The sequence below is a fragment of the Telopea speciosissima genome, chromosome 7, assembly GCF_018873765.1.
Source record: "Telopea speciosissima isolate NSW1024214 ecotype Mountain lineage chromosome 7, Tspe_v1, whole genome shotgun sequence".
Taxonomy (NCBI): Eukaryota; Viridiplantae; Streptophyta; class Magnoliopsida; order Proteales; family Proteaceae; genus Telopea; species Telopea speciosissima.
The window spans coordinates 34,652,189-34,679,060 of record NC_057922.1 but is presented as its reverse complement, the minus strand read 5'-3'; the positions used below and the strand labels follow the sequence as shown (position 1 = coordinate 34,679,060).

The 26,872-nt window shown below is 40.1% G+C and overlaps 1 protein-coding gene and 1 non-coding gene across 3 annotated transcripts; both read left to right on the top strand.

Annotated features, from left to right (window-relative positions):
- The first annotated feature begins 996 nt into the window (after window positions 1–996).
- On the top strand, window positions 997–12,845 carry LOC122669260 (probable serine/threonine-protein phosphatase 2A regulatory subunit B'' subunit TON2). 2 transcript variants are annotated; one of them, XM_043865984.1, is made up of 12 exons: window positions 997–1,317; window positions 2,674–2,765; window positions 3,365–3,427; window positions 3,718–3,816; window positions 4,112–4,270; window positions 5,204–5,275; window positions 5,430–5,562; window positions 6,030–6,094; window positions 10,798–10,873; window positions 11,360–11,461; window positions 11,752–11,944; window positions 12,422–12,845. In XM_043865984.1, exons 1-12 carry the CDS (start codon window positions 1,179–1,181, stop codon window positions 12,660–12,662), a joined length of 1,434 nt encoding a protein of 477 aa, XP_043721919.1. In that variant the 5' UTR covers window positions 997–1,178; the 3' UTR covers window positions 12,663–12,845. The 2 variants fall into 2 exon arrangements, with proteins under 2 accessions (XP_043721919.1, XP_043721920.1); XM_043865985.1 differs by having other exon boundaries at window positions 1,179–1,317; window positions 2,674–2,793.
- LOC122670166 lies at window positions 12,104–12,222 on the top strand. Its single transcript, XR_006334143.1, has one exon. It is a non-coding gene; the product is annotated as a small nucleolar RNA snoR104 (small nucleolar RNA).
- Window positions 12,846–26,872: the final 14,027 nt, after the last annotated feature.

The following is a 26,872-nucleotide window of genomic DNA, read 5'->3' as shown; positions in this document are numbered from 1 at the left end:
ATCAACAGACTTACACTCAGTTACAAGCAAATGTAAACCCGAACCGAACAAAGCAAATGCAGGCCCAAACCGACCACTTGATGCCCCTAGCGAGTAAGGTTGTCAATGAGTAACCAAGTACCAAATCTGGATCGGACCGAATACCCGGTTCCGATCTGGACCGAATTTAATATGGTTAAGTCCTGGATCTGAAAATGTCTTTATAGTTTGGTTCGGATCGGATCTGGATCTACCCACCTATCTGGCGGATCTATCCAAATCCGGACTGAATACCCGCCTTAAAAATTAACATAAAACCTTAATATTTTATTAGGTTTAAAAGACTATAATTGATGGTTACGTGGTTAACTTAACCCCGCAATTCTCACTTCTTTCTCTTTAGTCTTTACCGCTCCATCTTCCCTGGGGTAAGCAAACTGCAAACAAAAGATCTGCCGCAAACTAAGGGTGTCAATTGAGTAGTTTTTTGCGAGTTTCTTATGAAGAAGCAAACATTGATTTGTCTCGTGAATATCAGAACCGAACGAGAACCAAATGGCATAACTGAATTTAAATTGGATATAGTAACCAAATGTAATAACCAGATAAGAACCGAATCCAACAACCGGATTTTAACCAGATCCGAATCGAAACCGTTCAAGAACAAATAGAGTATTCAATTCTAGAACCGTTCCGAAACTTAGTCCAGATCTAGATCCCACTACCACTACTTGGAATCGAACCGAATCCAAACCGAATATCTGGTTTCGTACCCAATTGACACCCTTATTAGCGAGTACCAACAAGAGTTTGTAAGGAGGGGGAAAAATCAGTGAGATGTTGTAAGACAGTTTTCCGTACAAACGACGTTTTGAACGTTGGATTCGAATCTTACCTGATTCATACTATATATGTCAATCTGACGAACATAAGTTCGTCTCTAAAGGCCCAGGCCGCGATCTCTTTCCCTTATTTTATTTTTTCTCTCTCCTGCTGTTCCGTGTGCATTCTTCCGGGTTCCGGCAGTAAGAGCTGTCAGTTCTAAAGCTTCTCAAGCGAAGAAGCTCGTGTAAACCGGATAATGAGAACTAGGGTTTTGTATCGGTAATGTTCCTGGTTCGAGGGTTTTTTCCTGAATTCGGTTGCTGTTGAATATTAAGGATACTTTGAAGACTATCGGAGAAGACGGGAGAGAAAACATGTACAGCGGTTCCAGCGATGGAGAAGGTCACGAAGCAGTGCCAAGGAAGATCCCACCAGCATCCTCAATGTTGTGGGTTCGCAACCTTCGTAGGTTCATTGGATCCGGCGCCGGTCTGGGATCCGAAGCTCTGATGGGTCTGTTTTCCAACATTGCTGATTTTATTTTTCTCATGGGTAGCACACGGATAATTTTAAATTATATAGTTTGTTGATCACTCATTTCTACTTACCCTTGGTGATAAATCTTGATTAAAATTAGTGAAATGCTTCACTGGAATTCTAGCTTGTGTAAACTAGAGCGGCTTACTTATGAATTTGGTCCACCTTTTGCTGTTACTTTTGAGTTCCAAGTGCTTGTTCTACGTGCAAGTTTAATTGGGAAATTTTCCTAGAGAATGTTTGAACTTCTATTGGAAACCGAGTAGCAGCTTGTGTAAACTCTGTAGGCTGCAACACTAGTGAAGGGATGGTTATTTCAAAATGGGACTTTCTTTGGTTAAGTTTGGTTGATTGGTATCTTCCTTTCTCGTGCTGGCAACCAAGAGTCCTTTGGATACTTTAGTTGCTTTTTCCCCAAATCTTAGGCGATCCAATTGTTGGTAGCTTTTGATTATAGTTTCGTGGTCTTTGGGGGCAATGGCTTCTACTGTAAGTCTGTGATTTCATAGATATTGTTTAGGATATTATGGCAGAAGAGTAGATGTCCTACCTGCGACTGTGTTTATCTTATTAATGATATAGAGTATTGATAATGGCCTGGTTGGGGTCTTGCTGATTAATAGGATCGAGGAATTCTAGGGTTGATCTATTCCATATTTTTTTCTTTTTCACTTTAACCAGGAGTCTTAAACTTTGTGTCATCCTCAAGATAAGGAGGAAACATTGAAGATGTTGTTGACTACTGATGTTCATGCCAATGTACTGTATAGTTATTGTGGTTATTTGATGACTAGTCATTTACTGTTATTTTGCCATGCCAAGTCAATACTAGGCCTGGCCTAGACATCAGATACTAATAATCTTTATTACATAATGTAAGTATTAGGCATATTCCTAACTGATGCTTAAGTACACATACAACAGGCGTATAAAACTGCATAAAAAAGAAGATATTTTATTTGGGAAGAGGTTCTCTGAGCCAACCATAGAGGGTACACTAGCACCATCTCTTTATCTCTCTCCTCCTCACATGAAGTGACATCTCTGCCCCCTCTGTACAAAACTGTTTTGTTGCTTATTGATGTGCTAACCTATGCTGCTTGCTCAGAGAAATCTCTCCCAATTTACCTTTTCCCCTTAAATGTTTGTTCCTCAACACTACATGCATCTGGGATGAGTCTGCACCATGAAGCATATTACTGACATTTGATGGGTTCATGTAAAAAAACTGATCTCTCTTTTAGAGGGGTCACTTCTTATTTAATTGCTTATTTTTGCCTAATCATAGGAAATATTTTCCTTTATCTTACAAATTACCACTTTGACTGGCAGAGCTTGAAACAAAGAGAATATTGCTTGACATTTTTAAAGAAAAGCAACAAAAGAATGCTGAAGCTGGCACTATTCCAAGCTTCTACAGAAAGGCATGCGCTACAATTGTTTACTTGGGTGGTTGGCTCTTTTATCTTTATTGAATTAGTCACACATGCTCATGATATAATAATTGCCAGAGTTATGGGACGAAGTATGGCAACCAGAAGTTCTGGATTTGCCTGTTCCTTCTGACTGTGCTTATTCATTGGCTGGAATTGCTGCTGGGTAAGACTTGTTGGGTGTGCCTTCAGTTTTGCGCTGGATTGCCCATTTCAAGTGGGGCATGGAGCCATGTAGTGAGACTGAATGCCTGAGCTTTTGAAGCTCCAAGAGGGAAGGCCAATGTGTCATGCTTGTTACAATTGAAGAGCAAGAAGGACTTACACTTCTAATGGTGTAAATGAGCTAGTGCATTTTAGGTGTAAATAGAGTTGATCTCTATTGGGTGGTCACTCGGTTGTGAAAAAAGTTTTGTCTATTTTTCTGCTGGAGTTGTGATTTTCATGCTGAACATAGCATCTGTGGAATTCTTGTTTTCAGCTTTTTACTTGACTGCATAGTTGAAATTCTAATCACATGAACATGTCAAAATCATTTATTTATTTCTTGTTTTGTTTTTTTCACTTTTTTGGGTATTTCTATGTTGCAGAAACCTGAAGAAGGATCTATTAGTCACAGGGTTCAAAGGCTGGCAAAGTACCGTTTTCTGAAGGTATCTTTATGTGATTGATATTTGCTGCCTGTACTGCTTGATGCTGTTAATGTTCTTTGCTTGGGATTTTCATGCTTAGTTGTTCTGGGCTGTGTCGTGGTGTCCCATTCTCTGTTACATTATATTACAACTTGAACTCAATTTTTCTTTCCCATTGTATGTGTACTAGTTCATTCACTGGGGCCTGCCCTGTTGTGTGCTTTGTGCTCGTTATCCTTCAGTTTTTCCTTAGCATGCTTGATTGTTTTAGTAAGATAATTATATTCAAGTTCCCCACCACACTTTTGCAGAAGCAGTCAGATCTTTTGCTCAATGCTGATGATCTAGATGCCATGTGGGTTTGCTTAAGAGAAAATTGTGTCATTGATGATGCCACTGGTGCTGAGAAGGTACATATCCCTTTCACTTTGTTCTACTTCTATTTTGGTATTATGCTGCCTTTAAACTTTTCTTGTCAGAGTACCCCTTTTTTTTGGGTGATAAGTCAGATTGCTGTTTCTTTTGACTGGTCTTGGAAATCAGATCTTTAAATTTTTATTATTGTTTTTTGGTTTTGTTCCTCCCCCCTCCGGCAGGCCCCTGTGAGTCATTAAATGTTTTCTCAAAGCTTCTGGTCTTAATCCCACTTCAATTTGTTGAGTCTAAACATTCTGACTAATGCAATTCTTTTTTGCCTTGTTGCAGATGAACTATGAAGATTTCTGCCATATTGCATCTGTATGTACAGATCAAATAGGCCCAAAATGTCGACGTTTTTTCAGCCCTTCAAATTTCATGAAGTTTGAGAAAGATGAGTCTGGAAGAATTGCCATCCTCCCATTCTACCTTTATGTGATGCGCACGGTGGGTCTTGCTGTTGTGCTTTAAATAACTCCATTTTCATGGTACAAATTTCCTCTATTAGAATTGAACCATCTAGATAAAGTTTGTTCTCGACTGTCTTCAGCATCTGTCACCTTGGTGCTATTTTAATTAATATCTCTTGTTGGTGTTTGTTTTCCATCTTCAAATTCATTAACCAATTTTTTGTCATGCGAGGCTTTTGAGTGAGCATATTATCAGACTCCCTAGAAACCACATATTTGTTTTTGGAAAAATCCTGTTAACTTTCCCATATATTTCTCAAGCTAATTCTTGGTTTCTGCATGACTGAGGAATAGAATTGTGTTTGACCATGAGCCCTTTGTACCCGAGTATGGAGGATGAGTATAGGCTTTGTCATTGACTTCCTCATATACTGACATTGTTGTCAAGGCGGCTAGACGATCCAAGGCGGTAGAAGAAGGGGGGGGGGGAACCAAAGCAACAAGCAAGGTGCCCTTCGAGCAAAGGGAGCCTGGACGCCTAGTGACGCCTTGATAACTATATACTGAAGGTGGCGCCTTGATAACTATATACTGAATACTTGAAATATCGGTTAATGCTTTAAGGACTAATTAAATTATTCTTCTGCATCAGGAAAAGTCCTAAGATATATTATGTCGAGAAAAACTACATTAGTTCCTGTTTCTACTGCTCCATTAGACTTGTCCTAATCTTCCAGTTAAATGTAAACCTTCTGTCAGTGTGTTTTGACACCTCACACTCCTGTGTCTCCTTCCATCTGGCAAGTTCCTGCCTTGTAACTCTTTCCTCTGTGGCATATGCATGAAGAGGAATGGGCTTATTGTGAACTCACAGATTGTGCTGCATGTTTTGTTTAAGAGCGATTATTTCCCTTGTATGTTTCTGTAAGAATGTCATTTACCACTACTTATTGTTCATTGCTCTTGTTAGGTTTCACTTACTCAGGCAAGAATTGATATGAGTGAGCTTGATGAAGATTCTGACGGTTTCCTCCAACCTCATGTATATCTATCTTTGCAGTTTACTTACACCTTTGATCTTGGTCTCTTCTGTAGTTTTACTTTCTTGAAGTACAAAGGGTGCTTGTTCATGTGCTTAACTTATTCACTGAAATTTATACTTTGTAACAACACTAATTTATTTCACTTCTATTCAGGAAATGGAAGCCTACATAAGAGGCCTTATCCCTAATCTGGCACAGTTACGTGATATGCCTGCGGGTTTTGTTCAAATGTACTGCCGCATAGCTGCCCATAAATTCTTTTTTTTCTGTGATCCTCACAGACGAGGTTTGTCATTGTGTCTGAATTATGATTGCAATTGGGATGGGTTTCTAATTTCTTATTCTAATTAACAATAACCGAATTTAAAATCTGATGTATATTTTAATTGTTAAATATTGATATTCTTTAATTAGAAGAACACGTGGGGTTCTTCTGCTCAACATATCTGAAATGCAAATCTTATATTTGAATTTTGAGGCCAAAAGCATGCTTACAAAGAAGTTCTAAAATGCAATTTATTATTTAAGGAAACAATATTGGTGGCATACTAAAATGCAATTTATTATTTAAGGAAACAATATTGGTGGCATACTTACTTCTATTGATTGGTAAAATGTTTTCTGGCCATTTCATGGACCATATAACCCATAGTACTTCGGGAGATCCTTTCTTGTGTAAAAAGGTTCACTACTTGTCTGCTTTCAGGTTGTTAAAATATTTAAGAGTAGATTTTTTTTTTTCTTTTCTGACAGGTAAAGCATGCATAAAGAAGGTGCTGCTTAGTAACTGCCTCCAGGAACTTATGGAATTGCATCAGGTAGTTTGTAGTTAGCTACTAGCAACTATATTCTTGATGTTTTCATGTTGCCCCCTCTTGACGGAAGTATATTTGTGGGTTTTCCTTGAGTTGATGCCCAATCTTCTATAAGAAGTTAATAAATATGCGTTATTCAGTAAATGCCTCTAAGATCTGTGCTTTCTCTTAATTACTTTTTTTGTCGAAATTCAAACTAAACTCGACTCACCTGAACTAAGCTTTCTGCCAATCAAATGGGGTCTGCTATAGGAATCCTAACTATACTTATGTTAGTAGGGAAAAAAGCAACTTGTATACCATCTGATTTGCTGGGTTTGGTTGCACTGGTCATCTATATGAGGGCCGCAGTTCGAAATTTCGGTCCAAATACCGAAATTTCAAAGAAGTATATTGATCTCTAAAAAGAGCAAAACACAGGGATGTCAAGATTTAAACAAAATTTCGAAGATTTTGATGAAATTTCGACTCTTTTCGAGCTTTTATCCCTGTTAAGATATGTACAATGGTGCATTGTGGTTAGTGGCTGTCCGTTGAGAGGGTTTGTCCCTAGTGTATTATGAGTTGGTTTAGTTAGTAGTTGGGTCTTAAGTCTAGTTTGTGTCTAGTTTTATTTCCTATTCCTATTTCTATTGTGTTTGTACTTTGACTCTTAGTAGGAATTCCTACTAAGAGTCATGCTTCTATAAATAAAACAGAGCATCACCATGATAGAGACTGAATCTATTGTGGGCTCGTCAAATCCTCAATCTCTCTACTTGCAGGTACTGGTTCCAGGTTTTGGGTGCTAGATTTTTTTGAGTTATGAAGAAGAAGAAAAAGAAAAACAACTTTGAAAACCCTTGGTTGCTGAAACGTTAAAAAAAAAAAAAACAAGAAGGTTTTTGAAGGTTGAAAAAAGAGAGGATTGGAAACTACAACTCGGGAAGAAATCCTTCTTCATGAGGGCGTTATGGGATTTATGTGATGCTCATCCTTCCTGATGCTGATTATTGTTGCCATATGATGGTGAAATGAAGAAATGAGGGCACTGGGAAAAAATGACACTTGGGATTTGGTGAGTCTCCCTCTAGGAAAGAGACCGGTTGGCTGCAAGTGGGTCTTTGTAGTCAAACATAAGGCTAATGGAACAGTGGAAAGATTTAAGGCAAGTTTGGTTGCTAAGGAATTCACTTAGACTCGTAGAATTGACTATCAAGAAACCTTTGCTCCAGTAGCAAAAATGAACATTGTCTCAGTCATTATCTCTTGTGCAGCTAATTAAGGATGGGATCTTCAACAACTAGATGTGAAGAATGCTGTTCTTCATGGGGAGCTTGAAGAGGAGGTATACATGGACATTCCACCTAGTTTTGATGCTGAAGAAACCCAGGGCAAGGTTTGTCATCTCAAGAAGGCTTTATATGCACTAAAACAATCACCTAGAGCTTGGTTTGGTCATTTCCATAGAGCCATGGTGTCAATTGGCTATAAACAAAGTAATATTGAATTGCTGATCATACTTTGCTTATCAAGAATAGAGGGCAGCTTATCACAATATTGGTCGTTTATGTGGACGATATTGTCGTCACTAGAAGTGATGTTGATGAAATAAATAAATTAAAGATCTATTTGGGAATTGAGTTTGAAATCAAGGATCTGGGAAGACTTAGATATTTTCTTGGGATTGAGGTTGCTTATTCAGCTCAAGGTATATTTCTCTCCCAACAAAAATATACACTTGACCTTTTGTCTGAAACAGGAATGTTGGGATGTAAGCCTGCAAACACTCCCTTGGAACCTAATACCCACCTAAAGAATAAAGATGGGGATCCTGTGGACAAAGGCAGCTATCAAAGACTAGTTAGTCGATTGATATACTTATCATACACACATACCCTGATATAGCATTTGCAGTTAGTGTGATAAGTCAGTACATGCATGATTCTAATTCCACTCATCAAGAGGCTGCTTACAGAATACTTTGATAGTTGAAGTCTTCTCCTAGGAAAGGTGTTCTTTTTTCTCCTCAGGGTCACTTGAGAGTGGAGGCATACACTGATGCAGATTGGATAGGATGTCCAGATGACCGGAGGTCTACCTCTGGATATTGTACTTTTGTTGGTGGGAATGTAGTGACTTGGCAGAACATGAAGCAAGCTGTTGTTGCCCGATCCAGTGTAGAGGTAGAATTCCGAGCTATGGCCCACGGTATTTGTGAGATTCTTTGATTACAAGGACTCCTTCATGATTTGTGTGTTCCTGTTGAGCTGCCCATGCGTCTGTATTGTGATAGCAAATCAAGAATAAGCATTGTTCACAACCCAGTTCCACACGATCGTATCAAGCATGTTGAAATCAATCCGTCGTTTCATCAAGGAAAAATTGGAGCAAGGATCCCTTTGTTCAATCTGGGGACCAGGTTGCAGATATTTTTACTAAGGGAATTAATATTAAAATTTTGTTATCTATTGTTAGCAAGTTGGGCATGTTTGATATTTATGCACCACCTGGAGGGGTAGAAATGTAAGACTAACTTAAGTTAATTTAGTCCCAAGTAAACCCACTTATCCAAACTAGAAACAAGGGAAGAATTAGAAGGTTTAGGAAATCAAACCAAACAAGCCATTGGAACTCAACCAAGCTTGGATCAATTGATGCTTGTATGGAGTAGAAGCTCTGCTGAAAGTCTCACTTGAATCTGATGGTTGAATTGGAAGATATGGCAGCATCACAAAAATAGAAACTAAAATTCTGCAGACCAAACCAGCCACCAGTTGGGGCTCAAGTTTGGATAGAGTGTAGGGCCTATTGAGGGAAGGCTTTGCTGCAATTTTGGTGAAGTTCTGATGGATGGAATTTAAGTTATGAAGGTGGAATGAAAATAGAAGGTTTGTGAATATGGACGATTCCAGCCAATGGAATGGGGTAGAAGTGGGGTTCGAATGGAGGGGGTGATGGTGTGAGGTGATGCTCCAAAACTCTGCAGGTTTTGATGAAGGAATGTGGAGATATCCCACTCTGATGTTGCAGCAGAGAAACAACTCGCAGGAACAGCAGAGGTCTTCAATTGATGGGTACAGCAGCAGCAGCCACATTAACAATACTTTGGGCACTGGGGAACAGCAGCAGCAGCCTTCGGATGTTCTTCACAATGGTTATAGTAACCACAGTAACACAGCAGTACAAGAGATCGATGGCAAGGAAGAGAGGACTATAGAAGATGGGATAGGTGGATTAGGCTCTCGCTGAGCCAGGCTCCTTCAACCCTTCATTGTCACTCAACTGGGCAAGGAGAATTCAGAACTAAAAAGCAATTTTCATTCACCTACTAAATTGTGGGGAGGCTTTTAAAAGCCCCTTTACAATACATAGAGGGCCATACATGGGCCTCAAGTAACAAAAGAAATAAAAACTTAACATAATTAGAAACTAAATACTGCATAAGAATAGAAACTAAATTAGATCTTTTAAAGTCTTCACTTCTCCTTGTGGGACCCACTTGGATGGCTTAAGAGGTGCAGCTAAACTTCACAGCTTGTGATCCCCACCCTTTAAGTTGTCTCTATCAGTGCAGCTTAAAGACTTTTAAAAGACAATGACAAAATTGCCCCCATGATCTGGGTTTGGAAGACCCAGCAAGGCAGCAAATCTCTACCCTATTAGGTTGGACCACCATTGGTTAGCCTTATGGCCCAATGGGTTGGTCCACCGATTGGTGAAGTGAACCAGCCCTTCTCCCATGAGTGCCCTTGACATATTTCTTGCCAAACAGCTTGACATCTGCATCAGGGAGTGTTGTAAAATGGGTTCAAGGGTATTTATGTCCTAGGGGTATTTTTGTCCTTGTACCTATTCTACAATGTTCTCTCATCTATTATAAATAAAGAGGGGCTGTGATCATAAAGACACAAGCCATTATTCTCAAATCTCCACACAATCTAATGGTTTGAATATGTGTAATCATACTTAAATAGGCTTGCCTTGAAGTTTCAGGGAATAATTTGACTGTTTGACAACTAAAATGCACATTTTGGTTTTTTGGCCAAAATGTGGAACCAAAATATTAACGTTTCACAAAATATTTCGGTTTCGACCAGGCTCGAAATTGAAATTTTGAACCTTGATGGGGACAACTTGGGGTTTTTTTTTTTTTCTCTCAAATCAGAAAATTTGAGGTGTTCTACAGATAGCAAAACCTATTTAGAAATCATGGACCCTCACCTCTAAGTGTCAGGGGATCAAGGGCATGTGGTGTAAAGCTTCTTACAGGCACAAATAGGATTAGCATTTATCTAATTTTAGTTTTTTAGTGTTCAGCGTTATCACTTTCTTTTCGTTTAGACCTCAGTTTTTCCTACTTTCTTTGTTTGGATCCATGTAGCCGACCCCATTAAGTTGGGATAAGGCTGAGGTTGTTGTTGTTGTTGTTGTTGTTGTTGACCTTCCATGAGAAGGTAACTTCCAGTCAGCCTGACTGTTATATTTTGATAAGCTAGATACATTTCTTAAAAGTTTTTGTTTGATAAACTGGTGTTATCGTGAATATGAAAGCCAAAAAGAAAGAGGAAAAATAAGTTTTTGGATTAAACCAGTGAATGAACTGCTTATATCTATTTGATACGAGACGAAGTGCAAATTATCAAATATTCAAATTGCAGTTTTTACTGCCACTTTTTCGTTCTTTTTGGAGCTGATCCGATACGTGTAACTTCTGTATCTTTTAGGAAAGTGAGGAAGAAGTCACTGATACTGAGCAAGCCGAGAATTGGTTTTCTTTGACATCCGCACAACGGATATGTGGTACGTTGTTTGGATTTTCTATTAGTCCATGGAATAACTGCTTGTGTTTATTTGATTTTATTGTTGCATTATTTTTTGTGTGCTATACCAGCTATTATGCATGAATAATACTAATATGTGTGTCCCTCATTGAAGGTGACTTCAACATGGTCATCTTTTGGCTTCAAGCCTTTTCTTGCAGCTTATAGAGATAACTCTTCCTCATTGGGAGGTTCTTCTTGTGAAGAATGTGTTCAGCTAATTCACTTGCTGACAAATTTCCTCTTTTTGTTTTTTGTTGTTGGGTGGGGGGGGGGGGGGCATTCAATGTCTTCACTGTTTATGGGACCCTGCCTTTTGAATAGTTTCTCTGGGGTACTTGTCCACAAATGGGTTGGCATATGGTCAAATGCAACATGAGTCGGTTACTTGATGGTGTTGCATTCATATAAGAATTTTGGGTTGCAAAAGAAAGCAGTCTCAAACTTTCTCTTAATCTTCCTGCAGATATGTTTCTGGCTCTAGATAAAGATATGAATGGGACTTTGAGCAAGCAGGAGCTTCGAGAATATGCGGATGGGACTCTGACAGAAATTTTCGTTGAGCGGGGTACGAAAGGAGGAAGTTTATTCAACTTTCAGGATATAATTGTCTGCTGTGGATTGTCTCGGGTTTTTTTGAGAGTTGCTTCTTTGCTAACTAGATTGTGGCTCTTTGTTTTATCATTTCTAACAGTGTTTTACCTCGAATAATTTTCAGTTATGTTGTATTTCTTATGATTCAACTCATAAATTTCATCAACTGTTTTGGAGTGGGTGGGTGGGTTGGTTGGAGGGGGGGCAAATACCTGTTTTACAATACTACTAAGGAATTGATTGCATTCCCTAACCTCTTCACAGCATTTGATGAACATGTCCGACGTGGGAAAAGCGGAGGTGGTAATTCCAGGGAAATGGATTTTGAGAGCTTTCTTGACTTTGTTCTGGCTCTGGAAAACAAAGATACACCAGAAGGATTGACATATTTGTTTCGGTGTCTTGATCTTCACGGACGGGGGTTTCTTACGACAGCTGATATCCATACACTTTTTAGGTAAGATTTTTCAATGAATGACAGGATAATTTAAGCATAAATATCATGGAACCATCCTTGGTGTTGGTCTGCCATAATTTGCTCTCTACCGGCTTTCTTGTTGATGTGCTTGAGTATGTTTTGGTTTTCTCACTTGAAGCTTTAAAATGGAAGAAAAGAAAGGAGCATCCAAAAGCAGAGATGCTACCTGATACAGTCTTCCTAAATTAATTCCTAGTAATTTCCTGCGTGTAGTTCTGGACTCAGATCTACAGGTCTCAAAATTACTGGATATATGAAGTGCAAAATTAGGACACTGAGGGTTTGTTAAAAACTTTCAAAACCGCTTGTTGTTTGTAGAGAATTTACATTCCTCCCCTCCCCTCCCCTCCCCCTCCCCCCCCCCCCCCCCTTCCCTTTTACCCTCTGCTTTTCGTGAGGGGAAAAAATCTGTTTTTAGTTACCTGAAATAAGATATCTTCTCTTGCTCTGTAATAGAGATGTGCACCAAAAATGGATCGAGGGAGGAAACTATGAGCTGTGTATCGAGGATGTAAGGGATGAGATCTGGGATATGGTGAAACCATCAGACCCACTAAGGATTACACTGGCTGATCTCCTTGCTTGCAAACAGGGTGGGACTGTTGCCAGCATGCTTATAGATGTCCGTGGTTTCTGGGCCCATGACAACAGAGAGAATCTTCTTCAAGAAGAGGAAGAGCCTGAAGAAGAAGGATGAACCTGTTGGTTCTTCTGAGTTACTGCTTCTGCTGGCAATGTATGAACTTGTAATTTTTACTAGCATAAACATTCAATTTATTGTAATTTGAAAGAGAATGGTCAGCATTATGTAGAACATGTAGTTATGTAAATACAGCTAAAGATTGGTTGGATTTCTGGACAATCCGAAAAGAAAAGGATCTTCTTATTCTTAAAACACATGCAAGATATATCACTGCACAAAGTCTAATAATTACTCCATCCTTAACTACTTCATTTGTGAATTTCATAGTAATAGAAATACAATTCTGACCAAGACAGAATTTATAATCTGCTATTTTCTTGCGTAGTAGGCAAAGATTTGCCTCCATGGAAAGATTGATTCATTCGGATCGACATTACATTAGGATCCAACTATATTGCATTGGCAGAATTTATGTTGTATATTTGAAATAGTCAACACCTTCTTGCCTCATGGTATAATCCTCTTCCCGTTGAGCCTCCCACCCTACCCCACCCAACAGCCTAATTGAAAAAATGTTACTGGTCTGGTGTATACAGTATGCAGTTAATATGGATTTGATACTTTCTCGACATGGGTTGGTATGTTACCGGGGAACTTTGTTCAGTTCATATGGATTTGAAGCTCTTCCTTTTTGGATAAGCATGTTTCATATAACAGAATCTTCATCCTTTTTTTTAATTTTTGAGAAAAACTTAGGCCAGCTTCTCTCTTTCATCAAGATCAGGTTCTGACATGGTAACTTGTTTAGTACATATTACTAGGGCTGCAAGTTTGGCCCTGTCGGCCCGAACCCGCCCTGAGCTCGAACAGGGCCTGGGCTAAGATTCCTGGCCCTGAGGGCGGGTTAGGGCCAGAAATTCCTGGCCCTGAGTCAGGGTCAAGTTGGGTCAGGGTTGAGACCTCGGGTCAGCTCGACCTTGATTTTGGCCCTGAAGAAATTTCTTTATTTATTAAAAAATAAAAGGTATTATTTGTACATTAAGTACTTAGCGGACTAGATAGTTTGTTATGTGTAAAATCCAATAGCTACCAAAAGGTCTTGGGTTCAAGCCTTCTCTCTCACATCTTTTGTCTTGTAATTTTAATTTAATTATTGCAAGGCTAGGGCCAATCAGGGCCGACTTGGGCTGGGCTTGGCCCGTCAGGGTCAAGGTTAGGATCAAGGTATTTAGGCCCTGAATCAGGGCCTGGGCCCAGATAAGGGGACTCAGGGTTGGGCTAGGGTTTTGAAAAGCCCGGCCCAACCCGACCCTGTTGCAGCCCTACATATTACAGTCTCTAAGGCTGCATACATTTGCCCTTCCTAAACCCAACAGTAGCGGGAGCCTCATGCACTGAGTTGAGAAGATGACTATTATAGTTATATAATCATGATTATAAAACTTTTAATTTTCTTTATAAACTGATGTCCTTTCTCTTTTCTTATCTTCACTTGCAATTAGAGGGAGCCTATAAGTAATGCCTTACTTCAAAGAAAAAATAATCTGTGAAGACCCTCTGAGACTTGGATTGGCCACTAGCTTCAATAAGGTAAATTTGATTATAATGGTGAAGCCTTTAATGTTGGCAATTTGATGATTTCCTTAACAATTGTACATTTGCTGAGGACATTAAATATGTAAGTGCATTAATAATATTTAAGTAAATAGAACAAGATTATCTTTCTACACTTTTGGATACAAAATGGGAGATGTTACTTGTAAATAGAACAAGGGGCAAGCCCGGTCCAAGCTGCCCAAGAGGGGTAGGTCGGACCCGACCTGACCCTGGTGCGCATGGGAAGAACCAACCACTTATGTGGTTGGGTCTATTCCTCCCTCTTAGATAGATTCCCAGTGGGAGTCTAAAAGGGGCAGGGGTCTTAGGGTTTTGGCTTTATATAGAAAGCTTGTAACCCTAAGACCTGTAGATCTGAGAAACCAAATTCTCCCTCTCTCCAGTGTTTTGTGTTCTCTTTGGGATTCCATCTCTTCCTAGGGATTTGTGGTGTGCAGTTCTCTGTGGAGAAACCTATCGTGATCGTGGAGCTTCGTTCGAGTGCACGTAACCATTAGCTTGGCGTTTGATCCTTCTTCCGCTGCGCTTCCATACACATTCAGGTATGATCCTGTTGGTGGCAAAAATATCCAACATTCTCACAGAATGGCGCGGGGTAGAATAGGTGTGGGGCGTGCCAGAACCTTTGACGTAGACTCAAACGGGCTGAAATTTTGCCTATCTGACTTCAACCAGGGAATCTAGGGTTCCCTTGTGCCTGAGTAGCTCTAAGGACCTTTGAGTTAGACTTCAAAGATATCGATCTCGATGGGATTCTTAACAAAGCGCAAAAATAGCTAACAGGGATTTATATGATGCACAAAGACAAATATAGAATACTTAATAACTGATTAAATAATGGAAAGTAAACAAGCCAATATCAGATCATACCAAACTGTTGAGGTGGACAAACTCCTGATACCTCCTCCTAATGGTTAATTCGTTGACTGTAACGTATACTTCCCAGAAGAGAAAAACAAAAGCAAAATAGAAAACTAACAAGTAAATGCTAAAAGGAAGATAAATGCTAAAAGTAGTGTATTGAGTTATTGTGAGTCCTTATGCACAACAACTCCTTGGCTTTTATAGATAATCCCAAGTCTGTTTGGTGGTCACAGCCGTCATTCTCCCATAGTAGCCTTCGTGCCTTATCCCTTTGCTTGCCACGTGGCCCACTGATAAAGTGCTCCCTGATCATATCCCTTTGCCTACGCTGTTGTGGACATGGTGGGCCTTATCCCTCTTGCTTGGAAATAGGGAGCGTTACTCCTGTTTGGAGATTTTCTCTCAACCAACTCCTTTGACCTGGTCAGCCTACACCATCCTCACCTGATGATGTGTCCAGCTCAGTACTGAGCGTGAAACGAGTCCCAACAGATCCAAACCCTAGTTAATTTGGATATTGGTGTATGTGAGAATTAACAATGGTATCAGAGTCATTGGCTTATAGTTCACACGTTTTTTTTTTCTTTTTTTTCTTTGTTCCCCATGCCTCGCTGCCCTTTGTGCACGCCCGTAACAGCAGGCCGGGGCCAACGGCTGCCGCTGATGTGTGCAGGGGAGCGCACGACCTAGGCCGAGCACAACAGCAGCATCAACGGGCCGTGGCCTGCGCTACCGCGACCTTGTGTAGTAGGGTGTACACATGGCAACAGCCCCTAGCTAAGCCAAGCAGCTGCTGCCGAGAAAAAAAAAAAAAGGAAAATGGAGAAGAAAAAAACAAAAAAGAAAAAAAAAAACATAGGTCACCATGATCACTTTTCATGATTGCAATCATGATGATTGATGGTTGAAAAGTAATCATGAAAAGTTTTTTTTTAATGTTTTTTTTGAAACAGCATCTGTGGTTTTTTTTTTTTTTTTTTTTTTTTTTAAGCATCTGTCTGTGATGTGCCTGTGCGCACAGCAGCGGCAGCAACAAGCCGTGGCCTACAGCTGTTGTGGCTGTGTGCCACAAGGCTGCTTGCATGGCGGCCAACCCCACGATAAAAAAAAAGTGCAGATTCAAATTTTTTAAGGATTTGTTTATTAGGGTTTTTGGGGGGAGGGTGAGAATCCCTTCACCCACCCCCTTACCTTTTTCCCTAATGGGCTTATATTTACAAGTATGGGCCGGTTTTCTTTAGGGTCTTAATTGTTGCTTTTATATTTATTTTTGTTATTATATGTTTAAAAATTTAAATTAGCAATTATAAACCCTCCCATTACGGTCCAGACCGGTTTGACGCTACCATTGGGGTAATGCTGTCAAACACCCCATCTCTTGCACAACATGTGTTTTTATTATTTTTTATTTTTTTCCATGGGATGGATTTGGGGCTTGCATAGTGATATGATTTTTTAGATGTACGTGCATTAGAGTTGATACCTGGAAGTGATACAAAGTGCAGTGCTCGCCGATAGTTTGTAGTAGGAATCTTGAATATAAAGAGCCGGTTGTAATTTTTAATATTTTTTGAGAAGTCATGTAATAATGACAGCTACTGCACTGCATATCACAACCCAGTACCGACTCGGCATATCACTTCAAGTACCAATTTGGGTCTCTTATGTGAGTCCCTTGCGCATCTGATGTATGGTGCATTAAATTGTGGTTAGGAGATGTTTTTTCCTCCTATATTTGTTCGAAATCAATTAAAGATATACGTCCCCGGACCCATACAATGTGAGATTTGACTACCAGCTTAGCGAAGTTTTTGGTCTTACCGAGTGGGTAAACATTAATTTTAATTAGGATTTCTTGAACAAATTTGGTTTATGGATGTATACTAAATGTTCTCCCGTGCACATTATAGTGATAGCTTCTAAAAGTGTAGTTGCTGATCTTAACCAAGGCAACAAGTTGGATGGCACCAACTATGACATGTGGCACCGAAATGCCAAGTTCTTGCTTAATGAGCAAGATTACCTTGAACTCCTGACCATTGAAATGACCCCACCCGAAGTGGATACTACCGCCCGTCACCATCAAGAAAAAGAGGTTTACGACCATTAAAATGACCCCACCCGACATGTTAAGCATAATGCACAATGATCTCATCGGCCAACATGAGAAATGCGAGACTGCCAAGTCCATGTGGGACCAGGTAAAGCTCGATTGTGGAGGTACATCCACTACCAACCTTAGGTCCATGATTTTGAAGTTTGAGATGTACCGTAAGGACCCCAAACACACTATGGTTGAACACCTCAAGGTCGTGAAAGACATGATCCGAGAATTAGATGATGTTGGGGTACACCTTACCGATGAGCAGCAAGTACAAGCCGTCATTAGGACATTGCCTGATTCCTAGGGGCAAATGAACATAGTTCTAACACATAACGACACTATCAAGACATTTAATGACATTGCCGCTCATGTGGAACTAGAGGCTGAGCGCCTAGAGGCGACCCAATCACATGCCCTTGTCACCCAAGGGGGGCGACGCAAGAATGGGTCTAAGCGCAAGAGATAGAGGACCACTGGGAATCAAAACCAAGCTCAGAACGCTGCACCAATTGGGCGTAAGACCACCAAGCACGACGTGGCAAGCGAGGTGTAAAGAAAGATATCACCAAGGTCAAGTGCTATAACTGTCAGAAGATGGGACACTTCGCATGTGACTGCACTGAAGTGAAGCAGGTATCATTTTTGCCCCTCTCTCCTTGTACTTTTATATGTACACACGTTTTGGTTGCCCAAACCCAATCTGACTGGATTGTGGATACAGGTGCAACAAGACACATAGCGCGAGATCAAGGAGGGTACGTAGATTATAGGAAGATTTCAGATGGCGCCCAAATTATCTACATGGGGAATGGCACAAGTGAAGCAGTTCGAGGAATTGTTACCTACCAGCTCACCTTGCGCACTAGGCGCATCTTGCTACTTCATGATGTGTTATACGCACCAGAAATCCAGCATAATCTACTTTCTGTTACTGCATTATTGACTTTAGGATATTCCTTTATTTTTTATGGTGACTCATTTGAGATACGATTGGATGGTAGTGTTTTTGAATATTGTAGACTTGATAATGGTTTTGTTAAATTAAATTTAATAATTCCTATTGTTTTCTCTTCATCTTTTGTAGTTGATTCTAATACTAGTCCTAATTCAATTACATGGCATGCTAGACTAGGACACATAGGTCGAGATAGGATGGGACGGCTAGCTTGAGAAGGCTTTCTTGACTCATTCGCTAAAGTTAACCTGCCGACATGTGAGGCCTGTTTAACGGGTAAGGCCCACCGAAAGCCTTTTAGAAAGGCTAAATGGTCAACCTAGACCCTACAGCTTGTCCATTCGGACATCTGCGGACCAATGAACGTGAAGGCACGTCATGGTGCTTCCTATTTTTTCACATTTATTGACGATTACTCACGATTTGGTTATGTCTATCTAATCGCTCACCGCTACGAAGTGCTAGATTGCTTCAAACGCTTTGTAGCATATTTTGAGAATAAAAAAGGCAAGAGTTTAAAAACTCTACACACTGATCGAGGACACGAATATTTATCAAATCAATTTAAAGAGATGTGTGAGGAAAAATGAATCACCGGATAACTCACTATTCCCCACACCCCGTAGTAAAATGGTGTAGCGGAGCAGAGGAATAGGACGCTTTTAGATATGGTTAGATTGATGATGGTGCAGGCCAATCTCCCAATATCTTTCTGGGGGATGCTATGTTGACCGCTACCTATGTCCTTAACCGCGTGTCATCACAGTCAGTTCCTTCCACTCCTTATTAATTGTGAAAAGACGCAAAGCCCACTTTGGGGCATCTGCAACCATGGGGTTATGCAGGATATGTTCATAGTACCTCCCATAAGTTTGGAAAACTTGGCCCTAGAGCTAAAAAGAGTATCTTTATAAGGTATTCTGATACCTCGAAAGGCTATATAGTATACGGTGAACATCAAGATGGAGAAATGACAAAGAGTGAGTCCCACGATGTGGATTTTCTTGAGACCGATTTCCCTAGCATCAGTGACGCTAGCAGAGACCTTGATCTCTTTGAGATAGAGACTGATGAAAACGTTTCACCTACTCTTGGCGAGGGTGAGGAATTAAACACTCATCAAGAGATTGCCAAAGAGAGTGAGAGTGATCATCAGCCCAGTAGGAGTACGCTACCTAATGAAAGTGCATAACCCGTGGGTCAAGAATCCTATGTGCGTAAAAGTGTACTTGGACACGTTCCCCGATGTCATTTTGAGATTGAAGGGGACGTTGCCCTCGTCTGTGTCCCGAGGGACGAGGATGAGCCAGCCTCAGTGAGTGAGGCGCTCTCTTCTCCAGCTAAGGAAATGTGGCAAGCTCCTATGGAAGACGAGTTGAGTTCTATGAGTAAGAACCAAATCTGGGAGTTAGTTGATCTTCCACCTGGGTGCATGGCCATCGGGAACAAGTGGGTCCTGAAGGTCAAGCGAAAGGCAGATGGATCAATTGATAAGTATAAGGCACATCTTGTGGCAAAAAGGATATACCAAAAAAGAGGGTATAGACTATGATGAGACGTTTCCCCTGTGGTGAGAATGGCCTCCATACGTCTCATTCTAACCATTGTCGCAAAGTTGGATTTGAAACTCTACCAAATAGACGTTAAAATTGCTTTTCTCAATGGAGAACTGGAAGAGGAGATTTTTATGACTCAGCCTGTGGGCTTTGAGAAGAAGGGACATGAGCGCAAAGTATGCAGTCTCCAACGTTCCATCTATGGCCTTAAATAATCGTCTAGGCAGTGGTACATTAGATTTCACCATGCCATTACCACCGTGGGTTTTGACATGATTGAAGAGGACCACTATGTGTATGTTAAACGATCCAAGGCAGGTTTTCTTATCCTATCCTTATATGTTGACGACATCTTGTTGGCTGGGAATGACATTGAAATGATTGTCGCTACTAAAAAGTGGTTGTCCTCTACTTTTAAGATGAAGAACATGGGTGAAGCCAACTTTGTGTTGGGTGTGAAGATTGTGAGGGACCGCGTTAAGAGACTTTTTAGTTTGCCTCAAAAGACTTACATAAAGAAAGTCCTGGAGCGATTCCATATGAACAACTCAAAACCCATTGACACCTCAATGGACAAGTCATGCATTTTGAGCCTAAACCAATGCCCTAAGAGTGATGAAGAGAGAAACCAAATATCCAAAATACTCTATGCAGTGGCAGTAGGCAGTTTGATGTATGTGATAATGTGCACGCGTCCAGATATTTACTTTACCATTGGCATGGTGAGCCGTTATCAGAGTAACCTAGGGCCAGTTCATTGGCAAGCAATAAAGAGAATACTTCAATACCTACGTGGCACTACAGACCTCTCGCTCACCTTCAATGGTTCAGACTTGAGACTGAGAGGCTATAGTGATGCTAATTGGGCTAGTGATAGAGACGAGTGCAAGTCCACTTCGGGGTATGCATTTATCCTGAGAGGCGGGGCTATCACTTGGAGTAGCAAGAAACAAACTTGCATCGCCCTATCCACGATGGAGTCAGAGTACGTCTCATATTCGGTAGCTGTACAGGAGGCCGTTTGGCTCAGGAGGTTCTTGTTGAGACTTAGTGTTTTTGCTCACTCAGACGACGCTGTGCTTATACACTGTGACAGCACGACAGAGCATGCATTTGTGAAGGACCCCAAATTCCATAGTAGAGCCAAGCACATTGACATACGGTACTACTACATTTGAGACATGGTAGTGCGAGATGAAGTTGTTCTGCAGTATATCTCCACTGGCAATATGTTGACTGATCCACTGACTAAGCCTATTGCTAGAGATGTTTTCCTAGTTCCCGTTAGGAACTTGGGACTTAGGTGGATTTGATATGTATTTTCTTTGGGAACACTTTGTTTGTGATGGACATTTATCTGTATTTCTCTTACATTTATTAATGAGCATATATTTGTTTGAGTAATCTTGTGCATATATATTTATTGTTTGTCAAGATGTCACCAGGCATTGAATCGACCCACTCACACGGGTTATTCGCCTCGGCGCTTGAGCGTAGAGAGCGAGATGAGCCTAGGAACATGTGTGCTTGATGGCGCCTTAGTTAGAGCTAAGATGAGACCTTTCCTTGGTCCAACTTGGAAGATACCACACTTCTAAGCAGCCTGTTAGAAGCCGGATGTGAGGTTCTAGGCAGAAACCATGCAGACGACTGTACTAGAAACTCAGGTTAGGCACTTAAAGTAGCGACTAGACTAAGATCTGTATGGCGTTTATTTACAGCGAGTGACATGCCCACCCTAGTGGGAGTTATGCTATAGCATGCATATTATACTGCATGTGCTCATGTTGACTGATTGTGAGAGTGATAGAATGGATCCCTGCTTCATCACTGTGTGAACTACATGGATTATATTAATCCCACAGTACCCTTATTACCTGAGACGATGTCATGAAAAAGACACCCAATGACGCTACTTTGACGTTCTCCTTAGGATCATTGATGATGCAGTCCAGTGAAAAACAATTGGGAAAGCTATTAGGGATATTTGAATTGACATGAGGGGGCTTAGCGAAAACCATCGGACGTTACACCTTTGTTATGTGACTCATTGCCCGGGCGACGTGTCATATTTGTGATCGACGCAGTCATGAGTACATTACATACCAAGGATTAACACTGCTCATCATGAGGGGTCGATAGTGTTAGATCTGTTGTAAGTGGATCATTTGGGGTATTTCGAGATTGTTTGTGAGTGATGTACTATATTGGTTAGATGGAAGCTTGATATAGTACTCCTACCTTATTTTATCTCGATAGGTCACACGCCCCATTTCCTATATGAAGAGTTACATAATTGAAAGAGACTTGAATCCATAGTTAAACTATTGCGCCCCATGAGGGCGAGTGGGAGATGTAAATAGAACATGGGCCAGGACCGGTCCAAGCCTCCCACAAGGGGCAGGTCGGACCCGACCCAACCCTGGTGCGCATGGGAAGAACCAGCCACTTAAGTGGCTGGGTCTATTCCTCCCTCTTAGACAGATTCCTAGTGGGAGTCTAAAAGGGGCAGGGGTCCTAGGGTTTTGGCTATATATAGAAAGCCTATAACCCTAAGACCTGTAGATCTGAGAAACCAAATTCTCCCTCTCCAGTGTTTTGTGTTCTCTTTGGGATTCCATCTCTTCTCAGGGATTTGTGGTGTGGAGTTCTCTGTGGAGAAACCTATCGTGATCGTGGAGCTTCGTTCGAGTGCACGTAACCATAAGCTTGGCGTTTAATCCTTCTTCCGCTGCACTTCCGTACACATTCAGGTATGAAACCCTAGTTAATTTGGATCTTGGTGTATGTGAGAATTAACATTACTAGAAAAATATGCAATACATAGATTGCTCCTCCTCAACCCTTTTAAAATATCATACAATGTGTGCTATAAAATCTTTTTTTTTTTTTGGTAAAAGAGGAACTATTTATAGAAGTGTGACCAGCACACGGTATCCAAACTAAAAACATTTATCCTATTAGATGATACTTGTCTTTTGTGCTGTTTAGCTGTTGAAATGGATTGGCACTTATTCCTCTCATGTAATTTTTCAAAAAGAATTTGGGCAGTAGGACCACTATGCGAAATGTGGTTTTTTTTTTTTTTCATCATCAAATCAAGGAATTCCAAAAAGAGACAACTCTCATCATTGCTGGTTTTTAAATCACTACTTACTTTTTGTGGTTCACCCCAAATAAAATTGTGTTCTCTAAGACCAAACCGGATCCACGTCTCTTGATTAATGTAATTCATCGATGGGAGAATGATCTTAGCCTCATCTCATCTTACCCAGATTTAGAAAATGAACTCAGTTCCCCTCCCCAACCTCCACTACCCCTTTATTTCTATCTTAATCTTTCCTTAAAAGATAAAATCATTGTTTCACAGATTGGAAGTTTTGATCATCTTTCCAAAGAAGACAGGTGGGCAGCAATTATATATCCTTAACAATCATTCTACTTCGACATGTATGAACTATGAGGCCCGAGGAATTAGGGAAGGAATCACTAGAATGCAAAAGCATAGAGATGTGGACCAACTCATTGGAGATGGTCAACTAGATTACACAACCTCATCAACATATTTGGCTGTGGCATTTATTCTCCTCACTTATGGATATCCAAACTATTTTGGCTAGCTATTATGTTGATTATATTAAGAAGCTTGATAGACATCTTATCTCAGTAGCTCATAGTTTGGCCACTAAGGCTATCTGGATGTGTGCAGTACGCTGCCCTTGTGCCCAGACACTGATGCCGGCAAAATGATCACACCCCCTGGAAAATTCCACCTTTCCATGGGAGCACTGTGGTCATTTTGTCGGACACAGGGGCAACACACCGCACATGCCTAGGTAGCGTTCTTTCTATATATATATATATGTAACTTAGGAATGGTCAAATTAGTTCCCAAAAAAAGTGGGATTTTATATTAATTACACATGTTTTAATCATTATATTGGTAACAAAAACACCTAATATAGTAGTTTGGCTTCATTCATTCTGTGTTTCCAAGTGGTCAGCCTTAGGCAATGACAATCTTATGTCTAAGTTTATCAGCCTCAATAGGGTTCTTTTGGTTTGGAACGTACAGGACGATGTTTGGACATATTGATATTCTGCGTTCTAGCTACTTTAATCACTATTTAAATCTTGAAAATTCCGACCCTTCCACAGTTAATTCAGAAGACTTTCATAGGATCTCTTCGCATCTCCAATGGATCTTAGATGCAGAAGAATCCTTTTGGCTCTAAAAATCTAGGCATCTCCATATCAGTACTGGCGATAGAAATACTCATTTCTATCATTCTATTGCTACGCAAATTCTAAGGAAAGACAAAATTGATTTCATTCTATACCCTGTGGTATAGCTCATGAATTTGCCAATCATCTGAAGATGATTTTCATCATCCAATCCTCTCGACCCCTCCTTTGTGGAATGCCTCTTTGATTCAATTATCTCTTTGGAGTCTAATACCCATTTATCCGAGTTTCCGGATTTGGATGAGATAAAAAAAAAAGGCGGTCTTCTCTTTCGGTACTTTCAAAGCCCCGGGAGTTGATGGTTTCCAAGCTTGCTTCTACCAAAAGTTTTGGGATCTCATTTGTAATGATCTATCCCTCTTGGTTAGAATTGTTTTTTCTCTCCCATTTGGTACTAACCATACTCTTATTTATGTTATCCCTAAAAAGAAGATGCAGTGAGAGTTTTCGATTTTAGGCCTATTTGTTTATGTAATGTCTCTTATAAAATTGTGGCTAAAATTCTGGTTAACCGTCTCAAGGGTTTTCTTTCTTCCTATATATCCCCTTTTCAAGTTGCTTTTATCCTAGGTCGTCAAATCTTTGATAACATCATTATTGCTCAAAAGATTTTCCATTATTTGGCCCATAAAAAAGGGAAAGGGGGATTTGTTGCCAGTAAACTTGATATAACAAAAGCCTATGATAGACTCGAATGAGGCCTTATCTGTACGGTCTTTTACTTCTTAGGATTTGGTGATGTTTGGGAAAATTTGATTTAAAGCCTCATTTCATCTACGCCATTTTCTATTAAGTTAGAGGGTAGGTTTTTTTTTTTTTGAGTTTTTTGAGGCATCTAAAGGTATTAGACATGGATGTCCCTTGAGTCTGTACTTATTCATCTCTACCATGGAGGTATTGTCCCGTCTTTTATTAGCTTATCGTGACCTTGATATGTTTCATGGCATTAAGATGACACATAATGCACCTAAATTCTCTCATCTTTTATTTGTCGATGACACTTTTATCTGTTGTCGTGCCACTGTTGATGATTTTTTTGACCATCAAGGCTGATCTTGACATATTTTCGGACCTTTCAGGTCAAGAAATTAATTATGAAAAAAGTGGTTTGTTTTTTAGCAAAAATTTGCCCATTAGAGACAGACATAATTTTTGTTCCCTTATTGGTATTAACGGAATGTCCCACAATTCTCTCTACGTGGACACCAACCTTTTTCACTCTAGATCTCTGGTGAAGGATTCTAAACCCCATTGTTAAAAGGATTCAAAGTAGACTGTCTCTGTGGAAATCTAACTTCCTTTCTTATGCAAGTTGAAAGGTGCTTATTCAATTTGTCTTTGCTTCCATCCCAGCATATTTAATGTCTTGCTTAACTTTACCTCTTAAAACTTGTTGAAGTATGTATTCTATTTGCCTCAGATTCTGGAATGGGGCTAAAAAGGATTCTAAAGAAACTCCATTTGATTGCATGAGACAAAATCTATAGGCTCTATTTGAAGGAGGGCTTGGTCTTTGTAAAGCCTATTTACACAATCAAGCCTTGTTTCTAAAGTTGGGGTGGAGAATTCTAATAAAGGACTCAACTCTATGGGTCTATGTTTTAAAGACAAAATATTTTGCCCATAAATCGAACTTTCATCCCAAGGTAATAGCGAAAAGAGGATCAAGGACTTGGAATAGTATTGCTTATATATTAGCCACTCTTAAGAATATTGTCCTTCGGTTCGTAGGGAAGGTTGTAACTTCTTTTTCTGATGGAACCCATGGATACCTTGTCTCCCTAAGCATGTTATCCTTTGTTATTTCCATGCAGATGATTATGGTTTCCTAGTCAGGGATTTTATGTTGAATAGTCATTGGAATATTTCCTTATTGTCTTCTTTACTTCCTCATAACATTGTGAAAGTGCCTATCTTATGGTTGGACGACCGATGGATTTGTTCTCTTTCCAAGGATGGGGTTTTTAAATGCCGTCTGCCTGCTAAATTTTTTAGTTTCTCTCGATGCCCTTCTCGAGATACTCATATCTTCAAGTGGTGGCATTTCTTTTAGAAGCTCAACTTACATCCCAGGTTTAAATTATTTTTTTGGCGTGTTTTACATGCAGGGATTCTGGTCAAAATTGTCCTGTCGAAATGGATCTCGATTGATCCCACTTGTGTCTATGCATCTTGTGTTAAGTCTATATGGCATAGTCTCCTCTCTTATGAATGGTCAAAACAATTTTGGGTTGTAGGTCCTCGGAGGTTGAGAATTGAGTTTCTCTCCATCTCCTCCTCTGCTGCTCTTTGTATTTCATTCCTTTTCGATAAATTGTTTGATAAATCTTCTCTTTCTTGGTTGGTCTCTATTTTTATTATTATTTTTTATTTTATTTGGGACTTAAGGAATAGAGTTATTAATGGGTCGGCTAAACCTGATCCTTATCTGGTGCTTCACAAGATCCTTCGGTGGATCAATGACTTGGATATCCACCCCCTGCCCCTTTCTCCCTCTGTGCTTCCTTGTGATCTCCTGGATCAAATTGATTTCTCCTTTGTAATATCTTTGTTTCTTTACCTGTTCTAAAGTATCTTATCCTCATATGTGCAGGAGTTTCTAAGTAGTTCTAAACACTTATGGTTTGGCTTCTTTCATTTTGCTAGATGGACATTTCAATTTGGCTGTTGTAGGTTTTTGGGATACAGGTCAGCAATTAGATGCTGATGTATAGGGAATTCTTTTAGGTCTCAACCATGCTACGACAAATGATTAGAAGGTCAAAGAAATTTGGTGTGCGAACAAGGATCTTGCGGCATTTGTATCAATTCCCACTCACAAAGCATGGCCTTGGCACTTAGTTTCTTCTTTCTTAAGATAAACTCCTTTTTGGATGATGCTATTTTTGTATTAAAGAGCATGCTCAAATAGTATCTGTTCGGG